This window comes from Macrotis lagotis, chromosome 1, assembly GCF_037893015.1.
Source record: "Macrotis lagotis isolate mMagLag1 chromosome 1, bilby.v1.9.chrom.fasta, whole genome shotgun sequence".
Classification (NCBI taxonomy): domain Eukaryota; kingdom Metazoa; phylum Chordata; class Mammalia; order Peramelemorphia; family Peramelidae; genus Macrotis; species Macrotis lagotis.
In genome coordinates this window covers 402051840-402077041 of record NC_133658.1, presented here as the reverse complement: position 1 = coordinate 402077041, position 25202 = coordinate 402051840, and the positions used below count along the sequence as shown (strand labels likewise).

General features: G+C 33.0%; 1 protein-coding gene across 5 annotated transcripts in view; it reads right to left on the bottom strand.

The window, feature by feature from the left end:
* CSNK1A1 (casein kinase 1 alpha 1) overlaps nucleotides 1-25202 on the bottom strand; it is a 52701-nt gene that overhangs the window by 19864 nt on the left and 7635 nt on the right. For 4 of the 5 annotated variants that reach the window (XR_012473777.1, XR_012473778.1, XM_074212664.1 and 1 more), the window contains exons 3-6: nucleotides 11579-11705; nucleotides 9698-9796; nucleotides 7335-7418; nucleotides 2399-2538 (exon numbers count right to left, since the gene is read on the bottom strand). Coding sequence is in view for 2 of the 5 variants with exons in the window: in XM_074212664.1 (XP_074068765.1) it covers nucleotides 2399-2538; nucleotides 7335-7418; nucleotides 9698-9796; nucleotides 11579-11705 (450 nt within the window). In the remaining 3 variants the exon portion in view is untranslated. The remainder of the gene's footprint in view (nucleotides 1-2398; nucleotides 2539-7334; nucleotides 7419-9697; nucleotides 9797-11578; nucleotides 11706-25202) is intronic. The other variant, XR_012473779.1, reaches the window with a different exon arrangement.

Genomic DNA, 25202 nt, shown 5'->3' with positions numbered 1-25202 from the left:
TAAAAAAATTTCCCAAGAAATCATTATCTAAGAGAATTACCTTCAAGGTATTTGGATTTTGAAGTAAGATTTTTACCAACTGAAACCTACACCTCACTACAAGCAAAAAAAATTCTCAAATGTACTTCAAGTTCACAAATATAAAATAAAAATGTTTAATACCTTTACGTATACAACTAAAGGACATAAAGTGCTGTCATTTTTCAAAAAGCTGACAGATAAAAATATTATTGCATAACACTAGTAGATTTAATAAAAAAAACAATTGACAAAGTTTTTCATTCTGTTTTGTAGAAAAATATAACATGCAAGCAAAATAATAGTACAACTCATTGAATTGAAATGGAATTAGTTAAATGAACACTCAAAAATTCATATAATTCAATGTCAATTTGTAAGTCAATCTCATGTCTCATTATAATTGGCCTTGTGCTACTTTATGTAACATTTTATTGATTCAAGAAGAGGTATTACAGGGTAGGAGATAAGAATCTACTTTGAATATGGAAAAACCAGAATCAAGTCTAGCTCATGAGAAATTATTTGTGTGCCACTGGGTAAGTCACTTTTCTTTTTTTTCCAATTACCTCAGTAGTTCCCCATAAATTGCAGAACAAGATTCAAATTGCAGTTTCCACATGAAAATCCCCTTATCTACAGAAATAACTTGTCCAATCCCCAAAATAGTAAAACAATAAAAGCACAAAGTACAATTAAATTTGTAGATAAAGGAGGAAAGAAAATTTAACATACTGAATAAGTCCAAATTTTAAAATGAAATCAACAGGGTCACAAGAGGAATAATGTCCAGGACTAGGGAAATGATAATCCTAATCTTTTATTTGCCTGGTTCAGATCACAATAGGAGTATTGTGTTTAGTTTTAGGGATATTTTGGGAAAGCATGCTGACAAGCTGGTCTTGAAATTCAGTCACATAAGGAAAAGTTAAAGGAATTGTAGACATTCAGCTCAGAAAAGAGAAAACTTAATGATGGGGGCGGGGGGACTGGCAGGGCAGAGGTTAAGATCTAGTAACAAATAATGGTGTTATAAGACCTACAAGTAAATATTTCAAAGGTCAGTTTCTGTCTAAATACCACTTCTATTCAAGTCCCACAGTACACACACTGCCATCAGTAGCCCCCCCCCCCCAACACCTTGGTTTGGCCAGAATTAAATTTTTCTCATTAAAATAAAGACATAAAAAAAATCATACATTAAGACAAATGAGAATAGAACACCAGAAAATACTGATGTTTAAGAGTTCATGATGTCAGATTTAGAATTGAATGGGACTTCAAATGGCAAAAAATAAAGTAGTAAAAACAAGATTAAAACCCAAATCCCTCAGGATTCTAAATTCAGCACCCTAGGCATTGACACCACTATATCTCAATTACTAATAAAGACTTAAGAGAGCTACAAATGACTGTCAACTCAAAAGTTCCACAAAAAAACAAAACCAAAGATGCAAGATGAAATGAAAACCATGAAAATTATTCCCAAAGAGAAAGCAAATTAAATCTTAGAGACAGTCATGGAGTAGTAAAAAGACATGTTTCTAAATCAGAGCAACTGGCACTAACTGAACTTGTGTGAGCTTAGAAACTGATTTAGATATGTTTATATCTAATGTTCCTTCTTTGAGTTCAATGCTCAAGGATACGATGTTAAAGACTTATTGGAACTATACTCAAAGGGTTACAAAACTGTGCAAACTCTGATTCAGTAATATCACTACAAGGTTTGTATCCCAAATAGATCATAAAAAAAGAGATTCACACATACAAAAAATATTCATAGCAGCTCTTTGTGTGGTAGTAAAGAATTTGAAATTAAGGGGATGTTCATCAATTGGGGAATGGCTGAACAAGTAATGGTATACGAATACAATAGAATGCTATTATTCTGTAAGAAATCATAAAGTGGAAGATTTTAGAAAAACCTAGAAGACCTTATAAACTGATGATGAATGAAGTGGGCAGAACCAGACCATTGTACACATTAACAACACAGTGTGATTATTAACTATGCTAGACTTGGCTATTCTCAGCAATAGTGATTAAAGACAATCTCGTGAAGGAAAATGCCATTCACATCCAGAGAAAAACTATATTGCAGTCTCAAAGCAGACCAAAATATATTATTTTCACTTTTTTAAAATGTTTTTCATTTTTTCTTTCACATTATATCTAATATGAAAATACTTTTAACCTGATGGTACATGTATAACTGATATCAAATTACCTGCAATGTGGAGGAGGGGAGAGGAGTAGAGAAACATATGGAACTCAAAATCTTACAAAAAATGAATGCTGAAAACTGTATGTATATAAAAGAAAAAATTACAAAACAAATTAATATATGTAAACTATATTAAATATAAAAACCTGTTACCTCTGCTCGATGCCAAGGTGTGCATTGATGCTGGCATAACGGGCAGTGCCAGTGAGATTTTTATCTTCTCTGTATGGTATATGTTGTCTTGTTCTGTTGTCTCTGTACTTTTTGGCCAAACCAAAGTCAATAAGGAATAACTTTAAAAAAGAAATGGAGTCAGGTTAGGTTTACAAATACTTTACTTCAAATCCTTCTCATTCATCAAAGGTTACCCTTATTTTGAGGCAAACATTTCAAAATAAAAGTATCTGAAGGACAGTTAACAGACTTATTATAATAAGCTTTTTTAATAGCCTTCACCAATAAACCAAGAGAAAGAAACACAACTAGCTCAAGCATTTTGTCATTTGCACTATTCAGCATGCTAAAATTTCATTCACCTATAAATGCATTTAATTGCTTTTCTATTAAGCAAATGTATATACCATTGACATATAAATTTTCCATAATGCCATGAAACCATAACTAAAATCTTAATTTTTAAATCCATTTATTTCACATGGTATTTACAATCAACAAAGTCATATTTTATCTTTCTAATGCATATCTGAAATAACTATGCATTAAAGTTTTACAAAAATGCAACATGAAGTTGCAAACAAAATTTACAGCACTTCTATGGAATCAAATGTCTGAGTATGAAGCTGACTTTATTTCTAGTAAGCATGCAGCTAAGCACTGAAAATGAAATAAGCTAAAATTAGCCAAAACTAAGAGGTTTATATACTGCAAACTGTCGATATTTAACTGAGGAATAAAACTCATTAATTCATCTTAATAAAGACCATGTTGTGTCAGTTATACTATATTTAGAATAATGAAGATTCTTAAAAACCTTAAGAAATTATTTGATAAAAATCTAAAATACATTTTTCTTTACAGTGATCTTTTTCAAACTTTTTCTAATAATTCAGGATCATATTAATAAACAGTTCTTGTGTTTGTTTTTTTAATTATGCCTTTTATCCCATCTTCCCTTTTTGTTACCATTTCTATCTAATATTCAGCTGACTTAATAAATAGTTCATCAAGTTTATAAGGAATATACACAAAGTTAATAGTTACAGAATTCTATAAAATCAGGATGCTCTTAGTGAGCTCTGTCTTCTATGACATAAATCACGTGAGATTGGTTATTAACTATTTTGGCCAATAAGAGGCTTGTATGTAATCGTGTTCTGAACTGCTGAGGATGGCAAAAGTCTGACTCCCAGTAAATGGAGCTGTTAATATATTTCATATATATATGTATTACTATAAATACATCAAATGGTATTTTTATTAAAATATAATTGACCATTCAAAGCTTTCCAAATAAGATAAAAATCATTTGACACCAAAGATTTTTCTTTATAAGAAAATTGACAGAAGATTAAATATTTAAACAAGTTAAATGATAACTCTAATTTCTAAGTTTAGGTCGCAAAATCAAGTTCAAGCATGAAAAATAATCAAGAATCATTTTCTCTTTGAATTTCTACTTACAAAATAATGGGATTGGATTTCATTGTTCTTAAAGTTCTTCCTCCTTCTAATATGTTTATGACACTGCAAGTGCCTGTCTCATATTTAACGACTTCAATTATTAAAATTTAAATGGGCTCTAATACAAGGTCAATATTGAAAAATATATTGAGAATGAGGAAGCTTAAGAAAAAAAAGTCTACAGAGTCAAAATATTTTACATAGCTGCTCCCTTTGATACTCTGGTATACCAAACAAGAAACATTGTCGGCCCTGCCCCAGAATCAGGAAAATTCCACCCGGGTTCAAGTCATGCCTCTAACAGAGTTGTCCATCAGGCCTGATGGGAGGCAATCTATATAGCAGGAGTATTCTAATAGGTCAGAATTCCCTTCCTCCAAAGAGAAAGGATGAAAGGGAGAGCAATATTTAAATATTATAGTTGAGTTTCATATACATTATATGATATATATGTAAGTGTATATTAGATGAATTTCATTTCTAACTAAACTAAGTACAATAGTTCTATTACTACAAATATAGTCTTCCTAAACTTCTCATGTTTATCCTTTAGCCTACTGTCACATTAAGATAACTAAACTCCAGCTTCATTAGTTAAAAAAAATTAAGAAAATTTAAAGCTTTTTTGGTTAATTTTGAGTACTAAAATTGTACCGGGAAAATAACTAGAAAAATTATCTGAAGTGAAGGTAAAGCCTTTTAAATTTATAAAGCTTTATAAATTATGACTTCTCTCTAAACTTTTCTTTGAGATCCAAGTTCACACTCTCCCTCACTAGTAACAATAAAATGAATATTTGTGTAAACATATAGTATATTAAGGAGATTATATGCAATATTAGATCTTTCTTAAAAGGTGAGACCGGGGCAGCTAGTTGGCTCAGTGAATAGAGCACTGGCCCTATAGAGTTTGAAATCAGGAGGATAGGAGCTCAAAACTGAACTCTTGACACATAGTAATTGCCTAACTGTGTGACCTTGGGCAAGTCACTTAACCCCAATGTCTTAAATAAATTTTTTTTAAAAGTTGAGAACAAGGATCCCACAAACCGTGTCTCCATAATTTAAAAGCTTCAAAACAAATATGTGTAGACATGTGACACACACAAATTGCTAAGACTACTCTGAAATAGTATCTTCGATACAATAAAACCCCAATCAATCCCTACCCTAAACCCACTGACTCAGCTATCTAAACATCTCTCATTTATGAAGTTCTCCATCTCAGCTCCCCTCACCAAACTCCTACTCTCCTTCACTCAGAAATATAACTTCTATTTAAACAATGAGACAGAACAGAATGTTTCAGACAATGCTATTTCACCTGTTTACAAGAAACCAAATGTGGTTATCCCAGAACGTAATACCTATACATACATATTTTGAAAGAGTAAACAATTTGGTAGGATGAAAAGTCTTGAGATTCAATATAATAAAAACATTCCCATGTAAATGAGATAGATAAGTCATCACTGGTGGGTCTTAAAAAGAGGATGCCTTTTGATGACTATATATGAACTACAGTACTTTATAATGAAAACTGTGTTTCTACTGTCTATTCAGAGGAAATTTGTATAAATAATTTGAACGTTCTTTCTACTCCAAAAAGTTGTCCCTGATTAAAAAAAAATGACAATATTCAGTGAGATGAATTTTTCATTTAATAAAATCATTCTCTTAAACTTTAATAAAACAGAAGAAAATAACACGATCCACTCAATTGTTTGTAGTCATTTTTTCCACATGTGGTTAAACTATCTCATCTTCTGCTACTCCTAAATTTCATCTCTCTTGCCCATACAGCTGAAAATATAAGCACATTTTCAAATTAACTAAAAAAAGCAAAAATGCTGCAAAATCTCTAAAAATTTAAGCCAACTCTTGATTATCTATGCTAATGAATGAGGAAATTTGTTTAATCAACATTTGTAAAAATATCTAACAATTTGTAAAAAATATCTATGGTTTTTCACCAAGTAAATGTATTTGTCCTATGGTTTTTTGTTTTGTTAAAATTCATATCAATTTTTAATTCTTAATCATTCAGTAACAAAGGAATGCAAAGGAAAGGTTGGTCCAAAAATTTTGGGGCAAAATTATCTCAATTTGGGAATTCAAGTTATAGTTTGTATAATACACAACGAAATATTAACTGAAAGCTTATTACCATTCCTTTTTAAACTGGAAAAATTTAGTTGGGGAGAAAAGGGAGCATACTGAGGGCAGCATTCTCCCTCATTAGCGCAGCTAAAAAGAGTTGACTTTATATTTACAATCTCAAGCAGCCTTTAAAAAGTACATGCATGATCATATGACATATGAAAGCCATTCAACCTTTAATTATTTGTTTTTTCTTTATTTGGGGGAAAAAAATCTAAAAATGGAGGCACCTAATTTTCACAATTTTAATAAACAATGAAAATATATTTTGTAGCACATGCAAGAAAAGACTATGACCTCATATTCTATCAGTTAAATGAACTTTTGATTTATCTTAATTATCAGATTTACCATCTCATATTTAACAGGATTACGAATGTTCTAAATATATTACTGAGATGTGAGACAGTAGAGTATGATAGAAAGAGCACTGAACTTAGAATCAAAAGACCCAGGTTTAAGTCCCTGTGCTACTACTTTACTAGCTGTCTGACCTTTCCCAAGAAAATCAAACTTCACTTCCCTAAATCTCAGCTCCTCACTTGTAAAAATAAGGGCAATAATTGTACTATATGGGGCTCTTGTGAGGAGCAAGCAAATTAAAGGTATGAAATATTTTGCAGCCATAAAATATTATATAAAGTTCAATTACTACTATCACTGAGATGACTAATGTAGTAGGACTTTTTACCAAGGTTTCTGGTTCCAAAACATTTAGTGTACTGAACAGTCATTTAGTTCCTAAGTAGAGAGAAAGGAATATAGAACTAGAATCAATCTTTTACCAAATGCCCAAGATCTGAAAATTAAATTTACTTACCTGAAAGTCATTAAGATCAGGAAAAAAAGGGACCCAAGGGGGGTTTTCAGAAATAATTTCAGATACAGAGTATTCAGATGCAGCTAAGGTTAGCTCTGTTCCCCCATGCATTAAAGATCTACTATTTTAACTGCCATTTTAATAAAATAAATAGAGCTATACTCATAAGTTCAACCCAAATAATACTCTATTGATACCAAAACTACACAGCATTTTCTCACATAGATGTTAGGTATTTAAAATTAATCCTATTTACATATACTTTTCTCTAAACTTTATAGTTTAAGCAACAGCCACAAGGAAACATCTTAGTAACGTTACATGTTTGCCAAGTATGTCTGAATAATGCCAACGTAAGAGGTGCTTGAGCAAGGTCTACATTCTCCAGAAATCAAACAAAACAAAAAATAAAACCAAAAAAAGCACATGAATTTGGGGTTGAGGTTGGAATAGGAGACAGTTTCAGACCTGGTTTAATCCTGAGAAAGATGGGTCCTGAGAAGTACTAACAGTCATGCTTCTTTTCCTCTTCCCCACTGGAGATTCTAAACACTAAACAGACAATAGAGGGTGGCAGTGCATCAAACAGGATTGCTTACATTGCAACAATGGCCGGCGCAGACAGGCAACACCGAGGCATCAGAGAAAGAAAAGGGTAGCCAAATGCCATCCTTCTTCCACCAAGCACTGGAGTTTCTTAGATTTCCAAATATTGAGAAGAATCACATGCTCAAAAAAATTTGAATCCTAGAAAAAATTTAATTTTAAGTGTCACTGAATATAGTGCCACTGCTGTAAACAGGGATAGCAATGGAGACATTTGGCTCTATTTTTTTTTAAAGAATTTAGTTTTTGCAATCTTTTGTATCACAAACTGCCCTTCCCCCACAAAAAGCATATGGGGGGAAAAAATCTTCAGTAAGGAAGAGGTAGAAGGCATTTAGTCACCTTAAAGTTTATTTTCATAAGCATGCAGGGCTGATTATTGGCAGAGGTGAACAAATTCACCTATTAAAGTTATAGGAGCAGTCACTCCTTAATTTGGTTAAAAATCATTTTTTTAAAAAAATACAAATTTTTCTATTAATAAAAATCTACTGGAACAAGATTACCACAGAATCTAATCTTTATTCAGCTGGTATTACTAACTATAGTACAGAAAACACTAAAAAAAAAATCACTACAGATAAAATACATTTGGAAGCTGTTAAAAGGAATCAATTCTTAATCTAAAATTTGAGAGCAATATCTGTTGTTTGATTCCTAGTTAAACAAAATACTTTAGGATTACTTCAATCTCTCTAAAACTGTCTAAGACAAATCCTTGTCCTTTTTATGGCTGTCACTCCAAAATGAGAGGACACAAGACTTTTAAACATCCTTGGAGTAACTTGGGCTTCCTATTATATCTATGTGACTAACAAAATGATTTCTTAAACTACTAAGTAGCATTTTCTGGGCCATTACTCCAATTTAAAATAAAAACAAGGTATTTCTCAACCCAGCATGACTGGGCAGACAGTAGGTATTAAGAGGGTAGAAGCCAAGTTAATGGAGATAAAGAAATGAAGGGAAGAGGACTGGGAAATAGCCAAATAAGGGGAAAAGATTGAAAAATTGACAAATTGCCAAAAATGTTACCATTAAAATTATTTTTCCCCAGGACTTAATTTAAGACCCTGGCTAATTTGCAGTAAAGAACTAACTACAAGTCAAAAAAATGTAACTTGGGAATGGGCAAGATTTAACAAGTTACATGTAGATTGCTGAATAACTGCTTAAAAGCTCAGTTCAACCAAAAAAGTCTAATTCTCTAAAACTACAGACCAACACTACCATCTCAAACAATAGCAACCAATTCCATGTCTAATGCTCCAAGTTGGCATTCATACAGGCAAACAAAGGTAAACATTTGCAGCTAGAGCTTAAAAATACCAAACATTGTGATGGCTCTACAAAACAATGGGAATCTTGCTTCCAATTTAAAAAAAAATAATGTGTACAGTTGTCCTGTAGTTGAGAATTTCTATCAGAACACAGCATGCTTAGTGCATTGCCAATGCTGCCTGTCTGCCCGAGCTGAACATTGAATCGGTAAATTAAGCAATTCACTCAACAAAACTAATCATTGAAGAGAAAATTTCATATGATTATACAGTTTTTGACTGCAATCATGCATCACTAACTAAGACCCACGCACCACATAAATTCAACACCTCTCAGAACTTTCAAAAGTATGAAAGTGGTTTTATAACATATAATTTCACTTTTCTAAATTTTCTTAAAAATAAAAAGTCCTCCCAACTTAGCATTTGGGCAAGTATAATGTATAAATAAAATTGTCATTTACCTTTGAAATAGGCTCAAGGGTGGCACTTTCATAGCCACAGATTCAGAGGTTAAATAATTCTGATTACCAATCATGCTCAGTCAGCAAAGTTTAGTGCCTTGATGACAGGCAGGTCAGTAGCTCTAATGCTGGCACAAACACTTATGTCAGGAAATCCAACAAAAATATATGGGGACTTCCACTATTATAATACATGAATGGTAGACACAGCAATTCAAAAGTAAAACAATGCAGGAGATTAGCATTTGAACTTTGAGGCTGAACATTTCTATATGGAGATCTAACTAACTTTGGCTAAAGAAGTTGGAAAACAACCAAAAGTTGACAAGTAAGGAGGAGTTAGATGATTTGGTCTTCGTGGCACAATCTTCATTTAGCAATTACAAATGACTAATTTAAGTACTAAGAATTTAAGCTGAAATTTTATCAGAGATTAGAATGTTAATGCTTTGTTCTTTCATGCAAAGAACACAGGACTAACCTTATTACAGTGACGCCCAATACCCATTAGGAAATTATCTGGTTTAATGTCTCTGTGTATAAAATTCTTTGTATGCACAAATTCAATTCTACTGATCATCTGGAAAAAAAAGAAATGAGTTTTAACAAATTCATTTGACCAAACAGTTTATAGGCAATATAAGTTGCATCCACCACCCATTTCATCAACCCCTTTAGGTCATAAGGGCAGCATTTTACAAAATTATACAAATAAAGGGACCAAACACATACGTCATTGGTATGTCACTAGATCCAGTGGCTAATCTCTTTTTCTATGAATAGTTCATAAGAACATTAAAGGATTATACAATATATATACAATTTTTGAATTATAAAAATGGCATTTATATCCTTTTAATCCAAAGAGAGAAAAATATTTGGAGGGAAAAAGGATAGCGTCTGATACATAGGAATATGGTAGTTTTCTGCCTCATTTTATTTTTTCCATTCATATACTTTCCCAATACAGTCAAAAATGTCATACTGCCTATTCCCAGTATGACATTCCATCTCAAGTTTCCATGCTTGTGCCTAAGTGGTCAGTCATATCTGAACTACATTCCCTCCCACTTCTACCTCAGCCTACCAATCAAAGTACAATTCTATTTTCTAGCTCATACCTAAGGCCTTCCCCAGGCTTCACCAGTTATTAATGCTCTCTCCACCTTCAAATTTCTATGTTCTTACTGGTGTAGATCTGTATGCCTTAGTAGCAGACAAGCTCATTGAAGCCTGGGGCTTTCATTTCTATTTTCATATCCCAAAGACCTAACAGTCTGAAATTTAGCTTGTCAATAAATGTTTCCTGAATTGAATTAAAAAACAAGAACTTCATTTTACTACTGAATTTCTTGAAGGGTATACCTTCAGCTTCTGTTTTTCATTGGGGCTAATGGGTGTTTTGCTTTTAAAAAAAAACCTCTAGGTATTTATCTCTTCATCCCTAAAACTTGATATAGTTATCCTCTTGAAACTAAGGCTAAAAATGAGGAAAAACTCTTATTTCAATAATTATTAAACACAATGCTATCACATTTAGATCATAAAATGTAAAATTTTCAGCACATTAGTCAACTGGTAGAAAAATTAAAATTACATATAATTTACCTATAAGTTTAAATGATGGCTTTTATCTTCAATAAAGGAATATAAAAAAAAAATCAAAACATTTTACTTAGGATTGTCTCTAAAGTACAAATTATATTCTTGATTTCCCAAAAGATTGCTGACAGATCAAAATTAAAATACTGTTGGATCTTCTAAGAGGTTCCTAAGAACTCTGAAAGGTAACTGATTATACCAGAAAAGGTACTTGATTTGGTATCAGAATTAGAAGACATTGGTCTTTTGCCACATACTTTGATCAAACAAGAATACTTGCAAAAGTTCATAGTAAGTATTTAAGGAATGCTTGCTCTCTTCCTTTCCCCCTTTTTATTAGCTTTGTAACTGGGCAAGTTTAAATCCTCTTTGCACTTCCATTATAAAATGGTGATGTCACTTGATTTTCTACATTTTTCCCCAAGTTTTATTTATTTAGTACTTATGAATCTGTAATTTTTTTTTTAGGTTAGACAAGTTTTACTCTCTGGGATTTACCATTCATCTACAAGTGGTAATGATCACACCTAGCTCAAAGAGATCACAGTACTTATACTTAAGAGTAAACAAATTTTCCTGGATATCATTTCATTATTTGATATCAAAGACAATCATCCTTCTACAATATCTTGCTTGAGGAAGGTCACATTCTCTTAGGAGTTTAAGTACCAAGAGGGTAGAATTAGTACTCCTTTTCCAAGTGTAAAGGAGGCCATTTCTATTCCTCAATAGCTAAGAAAAATTCTTTAACTTTACATACCTGGTCAGCTAACATAAGTACTGTTTTCATTGTGAACCTGCGGGAACAGAAATTGAAGAGGTCTTCAAGACTCGGTCCAAGAAGATCCATGACTAGAACATTATAGTCTTTTTCTTGACCATACCACCTGTAAATAAAGATATAAAAATTATCTAAAATTTTCCACCTAACTGTAAAGGTGAAAGTTCATTTATTATTATTAGGAAAATCATCTTTCATTTTAAAAATATCTCATTTGATAGAGAGGGAGGCAAGATATAAAGAACACAAGAAAACCTGGGTTTCTCTTCTACCAACTACTTACATTTATTTAGCATGAAAGTGTTTGCAAAGCAACCACTGCTTCACAACCACCATATAAAGGAGGGGAAAAAATGTTTTTGTAAAATGTAAAAAAAATTAAAAACAAAACAAAACCCAATTTACATGTCAGAAAACAGACTGTAAAAGGTTGATTTGCCCAATCACTTTAGCAATTAAGGGCATAAGGGAAGATATGAATGACAGTCTTCTAATTTCAAGTATTTCTTTCACTATTTATAAAATGCTCATAGACAAGTGTGAACAAATCTTATACTACTACTCTATTTGCCTGAATCTAAACCCATAGTTTTCTTAAGTTAGAATACAACCAATTCTCAATTAGTATCTTAAAACAATATAGTATTAAAATTAAAAAAATTAAAATAATTTGAAATGTATTGTTCATAATAACAGTATTACCATCACATATCAGCATTGCCATTTTATTATTAGGATCTAGAGTACATTAAATTAGACAATTTTTTCCAAACAGGCATCAAGATCATGCAAGATGAAACACCATGCCTTGTGACAAGATTGATGAAATATGTTTAAGACATTCTCTTTTTTTTTAAACAATGTAAAGACTAACAGACTGCCTTCTGTGGGAGGAGGGAAGCGAGTTTAGGGGAAAATTTCAACACCCAAAAATAAATAAATAAATAAATGGTGGTGGTGGGGGGGTTCTAAAGCCAAGGTCTCTGCTTTTAAGGAAATTAAAATTTAATGAAATTCCTAAACCTGCTGTTTAACTTATCAATTTCAAACACTCCAAAACTGTTAATTTTACACGTTAAAATCAGTCTGTACCTAGCACAAAATAGTTGTTCAATAAATATCTGGTGTACATACAAACTGATCCAGAGATATATAACCTACCAGATAAAAAATTATTCTGAGGAAGTCAAAGATAATTTACTATTAATACCATTTCTTGTAACTAAAGTACTTCTCAATTATCGAATACTGCTAAATAAGAACTGAAGTTCTTCGAAAGTATCCTTCAAAATTCATTTATCTCTTCCTTTTCTAAATCAAATGACTCTATAAGAACTAGCATTCCAAAAAACCTTTTTAACCCACTGCACTATTAACTTCCTAGTTTTTAAACGGTGATTAAGTATTTAAAGGCATTATGCTCTTTTTTGCTTCAAAAGTACAGAATTTCAAATTAAGTTTCTGTGGGCTTTTTAAGGTAATTTCTGATCCTCCTTATTGCCTTTCCTTTAAGAGTATCTCCAATTTGTTCCATACATAACTTGTTTTATATATATAGTTGTCTCCTCCATTTGACTGTGAGCTACTTCCTTGAAGGGAAGAGGATTGTTTCTGTCCGTAATTACCAGTGCTTAGCCACAGTGCTAGGTATATAATAGACACTAAATAAGCACTTGTTGACTTGGCTAATAATTTAAAATTTTTAGCATCCAGTCTATTTAGAAGCTAGATACTTATACTTGTCTTTTTCGTGATTTCCAGGCTAGAACACAAGTGCCATGTTAGCAAGGCCAATTTCCAATACTTTCCTACAGCACTGTTGACTCCAGATAGGTTGATCCCAGTTAAGGGGCAAAAGAATTTAAGAGGACCCCAGTTTTACTCTCATTTCATAAAATCATCTAGGAGTTATTAGTTGAAACAACTAATAAAAGAAAACAAAAGAAACTGCAGACTCACATGAAGCATTTACTGTGTAATGGATACAGAGATAAAGAAAAAAATAAAGACTATTACCTAATGTTTGATATTATTACATTTGATAACATTAGAAGGCATCTAATCTTCCTGCCAGCTCTAAATCTAACATCAGATGAAAATGAATCAGGATGCAGTGAAATAATCACAAACAAGAATAGATACATAATGACTCGGATAAAACATTAAAAGGCAGCAATATACACCAAATCTTAATCATGAAGAAATGATCAAACACATTTTTCTCTTAATTTTCCAGGCAATTTCAGATATCATTTTTTCAATTTTGCTTAACTTTGACAGAGGAATAAGAGTGATGATAAAGAGATCAGTTCTAATCTAGGATCTACCACATACTGAGATCCCTAAAACTAAGTCCATAAAATGACTGTTGGATTATGTGACTTCTAAAATGCCTCTAGTATATAGCACATAATGATATGTGTCACTATGTTTAGGCAAGTCTCAAACTTCTGAGGACACAATTTCAGGACTTCTAAAATCACAACTTGAGAGCTGAAAGAGATCTTCAACATCATCTAGTCCAAATATCTCCTTTTAGCTATGAAAATGTAAGCTCACTAGAGAGGTGAACTGACTCACCTACATCTGAATTCATCTTCTGGCAAGTGTCTGAAATTCTGTCTAAACCCAGTTCCCCCTTAAGACTTCAAAATAGTTAAGAACTGCACCAAATAAACAAAAATACAACTAACAGAAGGAAATATTATTCAATTAACCCAAGGAAGCCCCAAAGGGGGTTGGGGGGGAGGGCCGGCGGTGGTGGCAGATGAGGGAAACTCATAGGGTTGTCAAGACGAAATGCAAAGCACTTTGCCATATGTCAAGTACTGTGCCAAGCCCAGAGAATATAAAAAGAAGCAAAACAGACTCTAAACTCAAATAGGCTGCTCCGGCTGGAACTTAAGTTTAGAAGAATGGTGTAATAAAAATCTAGATTGGAGAATTTTATCATCCTAGAGATAACACAAAGTCTCTGAGCAAGGAAGCACCATAATAGACCTGTGCTTTACAAATCTCACTTTGCTAAGAAAACTATCCTGAAGAAAGAAAGAAAGAAAGAAAGAAAGAAAGAAAGAAGAAAGAAAACTATCACAATAGTCCAATGGGAATGTGATGAAGTAACTATGGTGGTGGTAATGGATACACAGGAATGTGAATTAGAATTGGCAAGACATAACCAATGAATGGGGAATGGGGAGGAGATATAAAGGAGGGGGATGACAAATGGAAAATGAATTGATAATAACTGTGAGGTTGCAATTTTTGATTACTGTATAGTGAGTGGGACCCTAAACCAAAATAATCCAGTCATCTAATCTTTCCCCAAATTCAAACAGGGATATATTAAATTTTTTTTTCTTCAAGGCAAAAGCATTTTTACAAATCAGTCATGTTGTTTGCCGAAAGAAAAAAACCATTACTCTTGACTTTCTATTTATCCCTCAGAAAACTCAACTGCTATCCCTCTCTCTCTCTTCTCTTCCTGCCTCAATATCATGGAAAGCATCTCTACTGTGAAACCCTAATTACTACCCATTATCATCCTAATTAGTAATGTTTTCTATGTCCCTTAAAGTTTTTCTTTTTCATTTCCAGTTCCTACAACAATTAGTCCTTGTTGAAATAATCTGACTTCTTTATTCTTGTTCATCTTATTCAGCCAAGTTGGAAAATCTTCTAAGAAATTTTTAAATCTCATCTTCCTTGCTACCACATACCAAATCCTATTTATTTCTTCATTCCTCTAAGGTATTCATCTTTTCCACTAGTCTAAGCATGTTTCTTCCCAATCCTATACTATCACAATAGCGTCTTAATAACTAACTAGTCTTCATGCCTCCAGTCTCTCCTTTTCAAATATTCAAGTCACTGCTCTGATCAAAATCTTCAATAGTTACCTTTTCCCTTCAAGATATAAATATTTACCTTGACATTCAGGGCCCATCTTCCCAAATTATCATTTACTACCCACTCTGCCTCATTCTGACTAATCCATTCTTTATTCAAACTGTAATAATACTCACTATTTTGCTCATCCCAGTCTCTCCAACAGAATGACCTACAATCAAACCCATCCTTCCTAGGCTAGTTCAAGGTCCACCTTATTTAGAAGAAAATTAAGTTCCTAAAACTAAACTCTCACTTTTATATCTAATCCTAGAATCCTTTCTTTCTCAACAGTCTTTGTTGTTGCCTGAATCTGAGATACTGACGTTGAGGACTTAAAAGCTTCAGTTCAAGTACTCCCATCTTCAGCCTTACCTGTCCCGAATGATGAGTACTTCAGAATCCACTCTATCTAGGCCACTTCAAGTTTATTTTACTCCCAAGGCTTCTTTCTCCTCTATGTACTAGCCCTATTAACCATAATCAAACCCTTTAACTTTTCAAACCAAACACCCTGGCTCCTACTCTCCCTAAATATGTGGCTTCCTTTAGTTCCCATGAACATTCCCTTGAGGGCGGGATTCTATATTTGTATCCCTAGCACTTAATACAATCAGTGCTTGGCAAAGTAGGCAAGTAATTCTTAGGAAATGAAGTTTTTCAACCACTGCAATGATATTAATCAGATTATGATTTTTTTTTACTGTTATTTACAGTAAATTACTTGGGACAAAAAGTAATTTTGACAGGGTAGGATTTTGTGACAGCAATGGTTATCATCTGACACAAAGTGGAATTAATGTTTAAGCTTGACAAAATAAAATTTCAAGCTGTATTTCCCTGCCACAACATTTTCACTATCTTTTACTGTGCTTATACTCTAAAGAAAATGTGCAAAAGTAAAAGTACTTTCATCTCCTGGAGGTAAACAGTTACCAGCTAAGTACAAAAGAAATCTAAGCAATCCAAAGTCAAATGGAAAAAAAAATGTTCTAACTCACTAAAAATTAAAGTAAATCATAAAGTTTCTATTTCACAGGTTATACTAAATGTATTGTTAGTAGAGTTGTGCACTGGTCCAATAATTCTAAAAAACAATTTGGAACTTACTGTATGACATTTTCTTTTCATGGCAACCCCAAATTGTAAACTAAAGGGGGACCCTCCTATTGAGCAAAACCTAAACAAATTGTGGTAATGAATATAATGGAGTATTACTGTGACATAAGAATTGGACAATTTCAGAGGAAACTAAAAAGATTTTTATGAATGATGTCAAGAGAAGTAAGGAAAAACTAGGAGAACAATCTATACAAGGATAACATTGTGGATAGCAATGTCCCTATTAGGCCAAAGGAGACCAAAGAAAGGGAAAAATATCTTTAAAGTTCAAAAGCAACTCCTTTTTAGTAGTAAAGACCTAGTAAAGAATAGGAAACTAAGAGAATGTCCACTTAATAAGGACTGGCTGAACAAATTATGTTACAAACATAATGGATTATTTTATCATTTCAAATAATAAAATTGGCAAATGCCAAAAAAAGCCTGTTTAGATATGCATAAAAGATACAGAGTAAGATAATAAATTTTCTTATTCAGACTGAGACTTTATTTTGCTTAAATGTGTATCTGCTACAAAGGCTGTTTTTCATTTTTCCCCTCCACAGTGGCTAGAGTAGGAGTATAAGGGGGAAAAGGGTTAGGGTAGAAGGGGGAAAAAAAAAAAACTGAGTCACCCATGGTATATTTTGTTATTTTTTAATGAAAAGGAAATAAGTCAATAAGAGAGTGAATATTTGCATACTTAAAAAAAATAAGCAAGCTGGTACATATCAGTTACAGTTCCATGTAGAATCCCTCTTTTTCCATTCTTTTTCAAAAAAGCCAACAGGGGGCAGCTAGGTGACACAGTGGATAGAGCACTGGCACTAGAGTTAGGAGTTCAAAAACTTAATAATTGCCTAGCTGTGTGACCTTGGGCAAGTCACTTAATCCAGTTGCCTTAAAATAATTTTTTAAAAACACAAGCAGAAGATTGGCATGTGGCACAATTAACATACAGTACAAACTTCATTGCTATGAACTAAATGTTAAGTGAGAAGTAGGTCTGCATATTATCCTAAAATATGTAGCTTTATTTTTTAGCACAAATAATAAAGTCCTTAAAAGAGCAAACAAATTTATGTAGATCATATCCTGAAAGATAAAGATGCAAAATGAAAATGTAAATAGTCAAAAAGGGTTTTGTACTGAGTAATGAATAAGTGATACATTATAATAGTCTTAATAAGAAAAACTAAGTCAGGGGTAGCCCACCTATTTCCCTCAGTATTTTGAGAATAACTTCAAAGTGTCCCCCAAACCCCTCCTACAATTTTTTTAAAAAGAAAAAAAATCTGGCCTCTATGGCAATTCTTCAAGTAAAGATTACTTATCATTAGCCTATGTTTACGTGTAAATGGATCCTCTTAAGAGTATAAATTCTGCCTGATGTCAAATATTCATACATACAACCCCCTTCCCATCTCATTTTTATTAATTTGTTAGCATTTTTCTAATTGGGCAAGGGCAAATAAATGCTTCCAAAATATGGGGTAAAATTCAGAGTATATGTGCTACGTACTAACCCTTAACAGAAAACAATCCTTTCAACATGAATAAAATTAATCCACACTTGCAGGGAGGGTAAGGATAAAGATGGCTGTGGTATATCATAATGCTATAAACAGACCTAAAAGACTACCAGTTTTATTAAGAGTGGAAACAGGAGAGCAACTGTGTTGATAAACTATGAAAGACTAAGTTCTTCTCAGCAATACAATTCAAGACAATTCTAAAAGACTCGTGATGGAAAATGCTATCCACATTCAAAGAACTGATGGAGTGTGAATGCAGATTGAAGCATGCTATTTTCACTTTCTTTTGTTTTTCTTTTCCTTCTGCTTCTTTCACAACATGACTAATGTGAAAATGTTTAACATGATTACACATGTATAACCAACCACGTGAGATTGCTTGCCATTTTAGGGAGAGGGGAAAGGAGGGAAAAAATTTGAAACTTAAAATCTTTAAAAACAAGGGGTGGCTAGGTAGCACAGTGAATAGAGCACTGGACCTGGAGTCAGGAGTACCTGAGTTCAAATCTGGTCTCAGACACTTAATAATTACCTAGCTGTGTGGCCTTGGGCAAGCCACTTAATTAACCCCATTTGCCTTGCAAAAAAAAAAAAAACCCTAAAAAAATGAATATTGCAAACTAACTTAATATAATTGAAAAAATATTTACCAAAAAAAAAAAATACTTCATCATCAGTGATGTCAAACTCAAATATAAACAGATCCCCATGGGCTTAGAATGTCATAGATTAATATTATCCACACTTTAATCATATTTCCACCTATTTTGGTAAATGTCTTCCAATTACATTTTAATCTAGTTCAGCACACTCAGTTTTGAAACATGGCAGTTTGACTTGGTTGATATGGTATTTAAAAAATGCCAAATGTCTAATACCCACAAAAACTAAGAGATCCAGTCTTATCCAGGTCAAGACCAAGGTCCCACAAAATCCCAGCAAGATTCAGCTGAGTGGAACCACATTTTCAATCTATGTTGTATGTGTGGAATATTTCCAAAAATAATTTTTAAAAAGCCTTCAAGATACAGAACCAAGAAGCATTTCCAAAAATGAAGGTCAGTGCTTTTTGACATGCAAAAAAATAAATTCATAGAATAATGCCAAATCTGCTTCTTTTCAAATGAGTCTATCTATGGTAATATTCTATCCAAAAAGAGAAAAATGGACTGGATAGATAGTGCTTTGTGGCAAGTTTACTGTTTAAAAATTTGCTTTGCAAAAAGGAAGCATTCCCAAACCTCACAATCTAAATTAGAAACATCTAAAATTAAGAGACAAAAAAAAAAAAAACTACAGGCCACTTGCTTTTGTACAGCCAGTGAGCTAAAATAAATTTTACAATTTTAAATGAAGTTTTATTGTATGGATTTAGTCCTTCACTGTAGTTTACTTTATACCTATTTTAATCTGAAATATTCTCCATAAAGATATCCAAAAAAAAAAACTCGCCGTCAAATAAACTGGGAAACTCTCAATTTCCCAATTCTGCTAAGCAAGAACCAGACGAAAAGTATTTTAGATAATGATTTCTTTTTTAGGTTTTTTTTTGTAAGGCAAACGGGGTTAAGTGGCTTGCCCAAGGCCACACAGCTAGGTAATTATTAAGTGTCAGAGATCGGATTTGAACCCAGGGCCAGTGCTTTATCCACTATGCCACACGCCACCTAGCTGCCCCTAGATAATGAATTCTAAGGGATATTGCAGAACTCAGTGAACTCCAATAAGCCTAGATATCAGAAATCTAAAACATTATCTAAATTCAAGGGCTTAAACTAAATTTAGAATAGAAGACTTGTATTTCAAGGAAAGCATAGGAGAAAACCAGTTTTGAATCCTTGTTCTATTTACAGCCATGAGAACTAGACAAACATCTAACATCCTTTCTGTCTCATCAACCCTAAATCAAGGAGTCACAGGTATACATTTCCCCAAAGCAAGCCAAAATTGCCTACACACTTTAAACACACGATTCAACTGATTTAACACTTTCAAATAATTTTGAACTATAATCATTCCAAAAGTATATATAAAACATGCAAAAAATAACATTTACAGGGGGTAAACTATTAAAAATTTTCAAATATTATTAAATTTTGATCTAGGCATATCATGGAAGCTAATGTAAAGACTATATCAGAGTGCCTTCTGTTGGAGGAGGGGAAGGGAAGGAGAAAAAAATTTAAATTCAAAGACTTGCAAAAAAAAAAAAAAAAAAAAAAACGAATGGGGCAGCTAGGTGGCTTAGTGGACAGAGTACCGGCCCTGGAGTCAGGAGTACCTGAGTTCAAATTTGACCTTAGACATTTAATAATTACCTAGCTGTGTGGTCTTGAGCAAGCCACTTAACCCCGTTTGCCTTGCAAAAAACCCTAAAAAATAAACAAACAAACAAAAAAAGACGGGTAGAAACTACACTATATTCAATTGGAAATCAATTAAACATTTATGTAATTTAAAAATGAATAATATGAAAATTTTTTTTAAAGTCTTGAGATGTTCATTAAAATTCAAGTAACCAAGTATTTCTTTTGTTAGCTACTCCTCAGGTAAACTGAAAAGAATTTGTAATCACTGCATCTAAGATCACCCAAAAGGTTTTGAGGCAATATACAAAATTTTGACATAATTCCACAGGAAAATCTACTAGAAAGATCACAAGACTGAGGTGTGGTAAGGAAGAGGACCTCTCCTCTGATATACCTAAGAAAGCAACATACAGATTTTACATGAAAAATTTATTAAGGTTGGTGGAGGGATATAGGAAAGGAATGATAATATTATCCAAGCTATAGCAAACTATGGTATATGTATGTGATGGAACACTATTGTTCTATTAGAAACCAGGAGAGACAGGAATTCAGGGAAGCTTGGAGGGATTTGCATGAACTGATGCTGAGTGAGATGAGCAGAGCCAGAAAAACACTGTACACCCTAACAGCAACATGGGAGTGATGGTCAACCCTGATGGACTTTCTCATTCCATCAGTGCAACAATCAGGGACAATTTTGGGCTATCTGCAATGGAGAATACCATCTGTATCCAGAGAAAGAACTGTGGAGTTTGAGCAAAGTTCAAGGACTGTTCCCTTTAATTTAGAAAATAAAAAACAGATATCTTATTGTCTGATCTTGTTATCTCTTATACTTTTTGTTTCTTCCTTAAGGATATGATTTCTCTCATCACACTCAATTTGGATCAATGTATAACATGAAAACAATGTAAAGACAGACAAATTGCTTTCGGGGGGGGGGGAATGAAGTAAGATTGGGGGAAAATTTGTAAAACTCAAAATAAATAAAATCTTTAATAATAAAAAAGAAACCAGGAGGGATGGGAATTCAGGGAAGCCTGGAAGGATATGCATGAGCTGATGCTGAGCGAAATGATCAGAACCAGAAGAATATTGTACACCCTAACAGCAACATGGGGGCGATGATCAACCTTGATGGACTTACTCATTCCATGCAACAATCAGGCAAAATTTTTAATTTTTTATTTAAGTTATTATTTGAGTAAGACCTTTAATTTTAAAAAAGTTATCTTATTATATAATTTATTATCTCTTATATTTTATGTTTCTTCCTTAAGGATATGATTTCTCTCTCATCACATTCAACTTAGATAAACGTATACCATGGAAACAATGTAAAACTAACACTGTCTTGGGGCAGCTAGGTGGCGCAATGGATAGAGCACTGGCCTTGGAGTCAGGAGTACCTGAGTTCAAATCTGACCTCAGACACTTAATAATTACCTAGCTGTGTGGCCTTGGGCAAGCCACTTAACCCCATTGTCTTGAAAAAACCCTAAAAAAAAAAAAACAACTAACACTGCCTTCTGTGGAGGGTGGGAGGAGGAAAGCAAGATTGGGGAAAATTGTAAAATTCAAAATAAATAAATAACTTTAATAAAAAATTAATAAAAAGATTCCCCACGTAAAAAAAATTCTCCAAGCTACTTTAAAATGAGTAAAACACAACAAAAAAAGAATTTGAACATAAAAAGCTAACTAGAGAGACAGGGAACACGAAAGACAAAAACTCAGAAGGCAACAATGTGAAAACAACTTCAAGCAAAGTCTCAAAATGCAAGTTGGACCCAAGCCCAATAAGAATTCCTAGCAAAGTAAAGACTGACAGATTGCTTTCAGTGACGGGGGGAGAGTAAGATTGGGGGGAGATTCTAAAACTCAAATAATATCTTTAATAAAAAGGCACCCAAAAACATTGAATACCTGAAAAAATATAATTGACCTCATGGGCACAAAAATTTACTGAAGAAAAGGACTCTTAAAAAACAGGGAAACCCCATTTCGATAAAAAAGGTACCATAAACAATTAAGCAATATCAAAAATTTTTATAACAAGTATCTCTGATAGTCTCTTTTCTCAAATATATAGGGAACTGAGTCAAAACGTTCAATTGATAAATGGGAAATAACTGTCAAGTTTTCAGAAGACATTAAATTATGGGGAAGTTTATAGTCATGTGAAGGAATGCTGTAAATTATTGATTGGAAGAAATGCAAATGGAAATAAATTTAAAAATCCTAGTAAAAATCTCCCATAAGCTTATGCTAGGGTGTCCAACCATTTAGCTCTTCTGGGTCACATTGCCCAACAAAAATTTGTCAAGTATGGTATATACTTAGCAAGTCATTGCTGTCTTCATAACTATTAGAAATGGCAAATGCTGAAAGGCATGAGGAAAAATTAAGTACTCTAATGAACTGTTGGTGGAGTAAAAGTAGAAATGTGTATCCAATTATTCTGTTGAAACTATGCCCAACCATAAAGGAGGTAACCCATTGTCCCAACAATACAACATCCAAATCTGTATCCCAAAAGATTTTTTAAAAAAAGGAAAAGAAAAATCAAAAGGACCTCTATGTACAAAAATATTTTTAACAGTTCTTTTGGTGATGTCAAAGAATAAAAATTGAGGGGATTCCCATCAATTAGGGAATAGCTGTGACATATGACTGGTGGAGTATTACTGTGTTGTAAGAGATGGAGTAAAACCACTATTACATCTGTATTCTAAAAAGATCATAAGAGTAAAATGCCCAAATGAGCAAAAATATTTTTAACAGCTTTTTTTGTAGTGGCAAAAAACTGGAAATTCAGGGGATAACCATCAATTAGGGAATGGCTGAACAAATTGTTATATATATTAATGTGACCGATTATTTTTCTGTAAGAAATCATGAGGACAGGACTTCAGAAAAGTCTGGAAAAGACTTGCACGAACTGTACTGAGTGAAGCAAGCAGATCCAACAGAACCTTATACAAGCATATCCTTACACAGTAGATCCTTATACAAACATTTATAGTGTGTGATGATCTATGAATGGAAAATATGATAAAAAAAAATCTACATCCAGAGAAACTCTGGAATTTAAATGCAGACCAAAGCTTATTATTTTCAAAAATTTCTCATGATCCCCCCTTTTTTGGTCTTGATCCTTCTTTCACAATATGATTAATATTGACTATATTACAGTGCTCTTTGTGGGGGGGGGCATACAGAACTCAAGGCCTTACAAAAAAGTTATTGGAAACTATTTTTGCAGAGTTGGAAAATATATTAAAAGAAAACGAAGGGGCGGCTAGGTGGTGTAGTGGATAAAGCACCGGCCTTGGAGTCAGGAGTACCTGGGTTCAAATCCAGTCTCAGACACTTAGTGATTGCCTAGCTGTGTGGCCTTAGGCAAGCCACTTAACCCCATTTGCCTCGCAAAAAACCTAAAAAAAAAAAAGTTTAACATAAGTTATACACGTACAACCTATATTAGAGAATACTCTAAGGAGGGGAAGAAGGAAGGAGGGAAGAGAGAAAAATGTGGAACTCAAAACCTTACCAAAAAAAGATCATTGAAAATTATATTCACATGTAGATGGAATAAATAAATTTAGAAGAAAAAATAATGATGGGGTTAATTTCAGAAAAATATGGGAAGATGAACTGATGTAGTGAAGAAAGCAGAACCAGGAGATCATTGTATACAGTAAAAGCAATAGCACAATGATGATCAAACTGTGAAAAGACTACTCTTGATCAATACAATGATCCAAGAAAATTCCAAAGGAGTCATGATGAATGAAACCTTCTATTTCCTGAGAAAGAATTGATGAACTCTGTAGTGTAAATTGAAGTATAGTTTTTTGCTTCTTTAAAAACACAATTATGTCTAATATAGAAATATCTTTAATGATTTCACATGTATAATTGTTATCAAATTGCTTGCCTTAGACTTAGAGAGGGAGAAAAATGTGAAACCCAAAACTTACAAAAAAAAAGATGATGGTTGAAAAATGTCTTTGCATGTAATTGGAAAAGTAAATTTTAAAAAAAAGAAGCTCTATGACTTTTGGTGGGGGGGGGATGATGGGGAAACCAAGACCTTACCAAAAAAATGACTACTGGAAACTATCTTTGCACATAGTTGGAAAAATATATTAAAAGAAAATGAATGCAGATCAAAACAAAATATCTTCCAATTTTAAAAAATTTGTTCTGTTCCCCTTTTTGTTCTGATTTTTCTTTCACAATATGATTAATATGGAAATATGTTTAACATAAGTTATATATGCATAACCTATGTACTAGGAGGTTATAAATAGTAGACGTGAAGTGATTAGTCTGTAGAAGAGGGAGGAAAAGTTCAAATTTCCAACCATTAAGCCCATCGATGCACAACCTTTAATTTTTTTTTCAAAGAACTACAGCTTTGAGAGTTGAAATGGGGCTTAAGAATCATCTAGTTCAACAATTTTCAAACAACGGGGTCTCATAACTTTTACATTCTTAAAAAAATTATTTAGAATCCTATAGCAAGGAACAGCTAAACTGACTAACAGTGGATAGAGCACCACCCTGGAGTCAGGAGGACTAGAGTTCAAATCCAGCCTCAGACACTTAATCACCTAGCTGTGTGATCTTGGGCAAGTCATTTTACTCCACTGCCTTGCAAAAAAAAGAATCCCAAAGTGCTTTTGCTTATGTGTTTAACACCTATAAATACTGGGGTAAAATAAACAAAAATTTATGATTATCTATTAGTTCATTTACTAT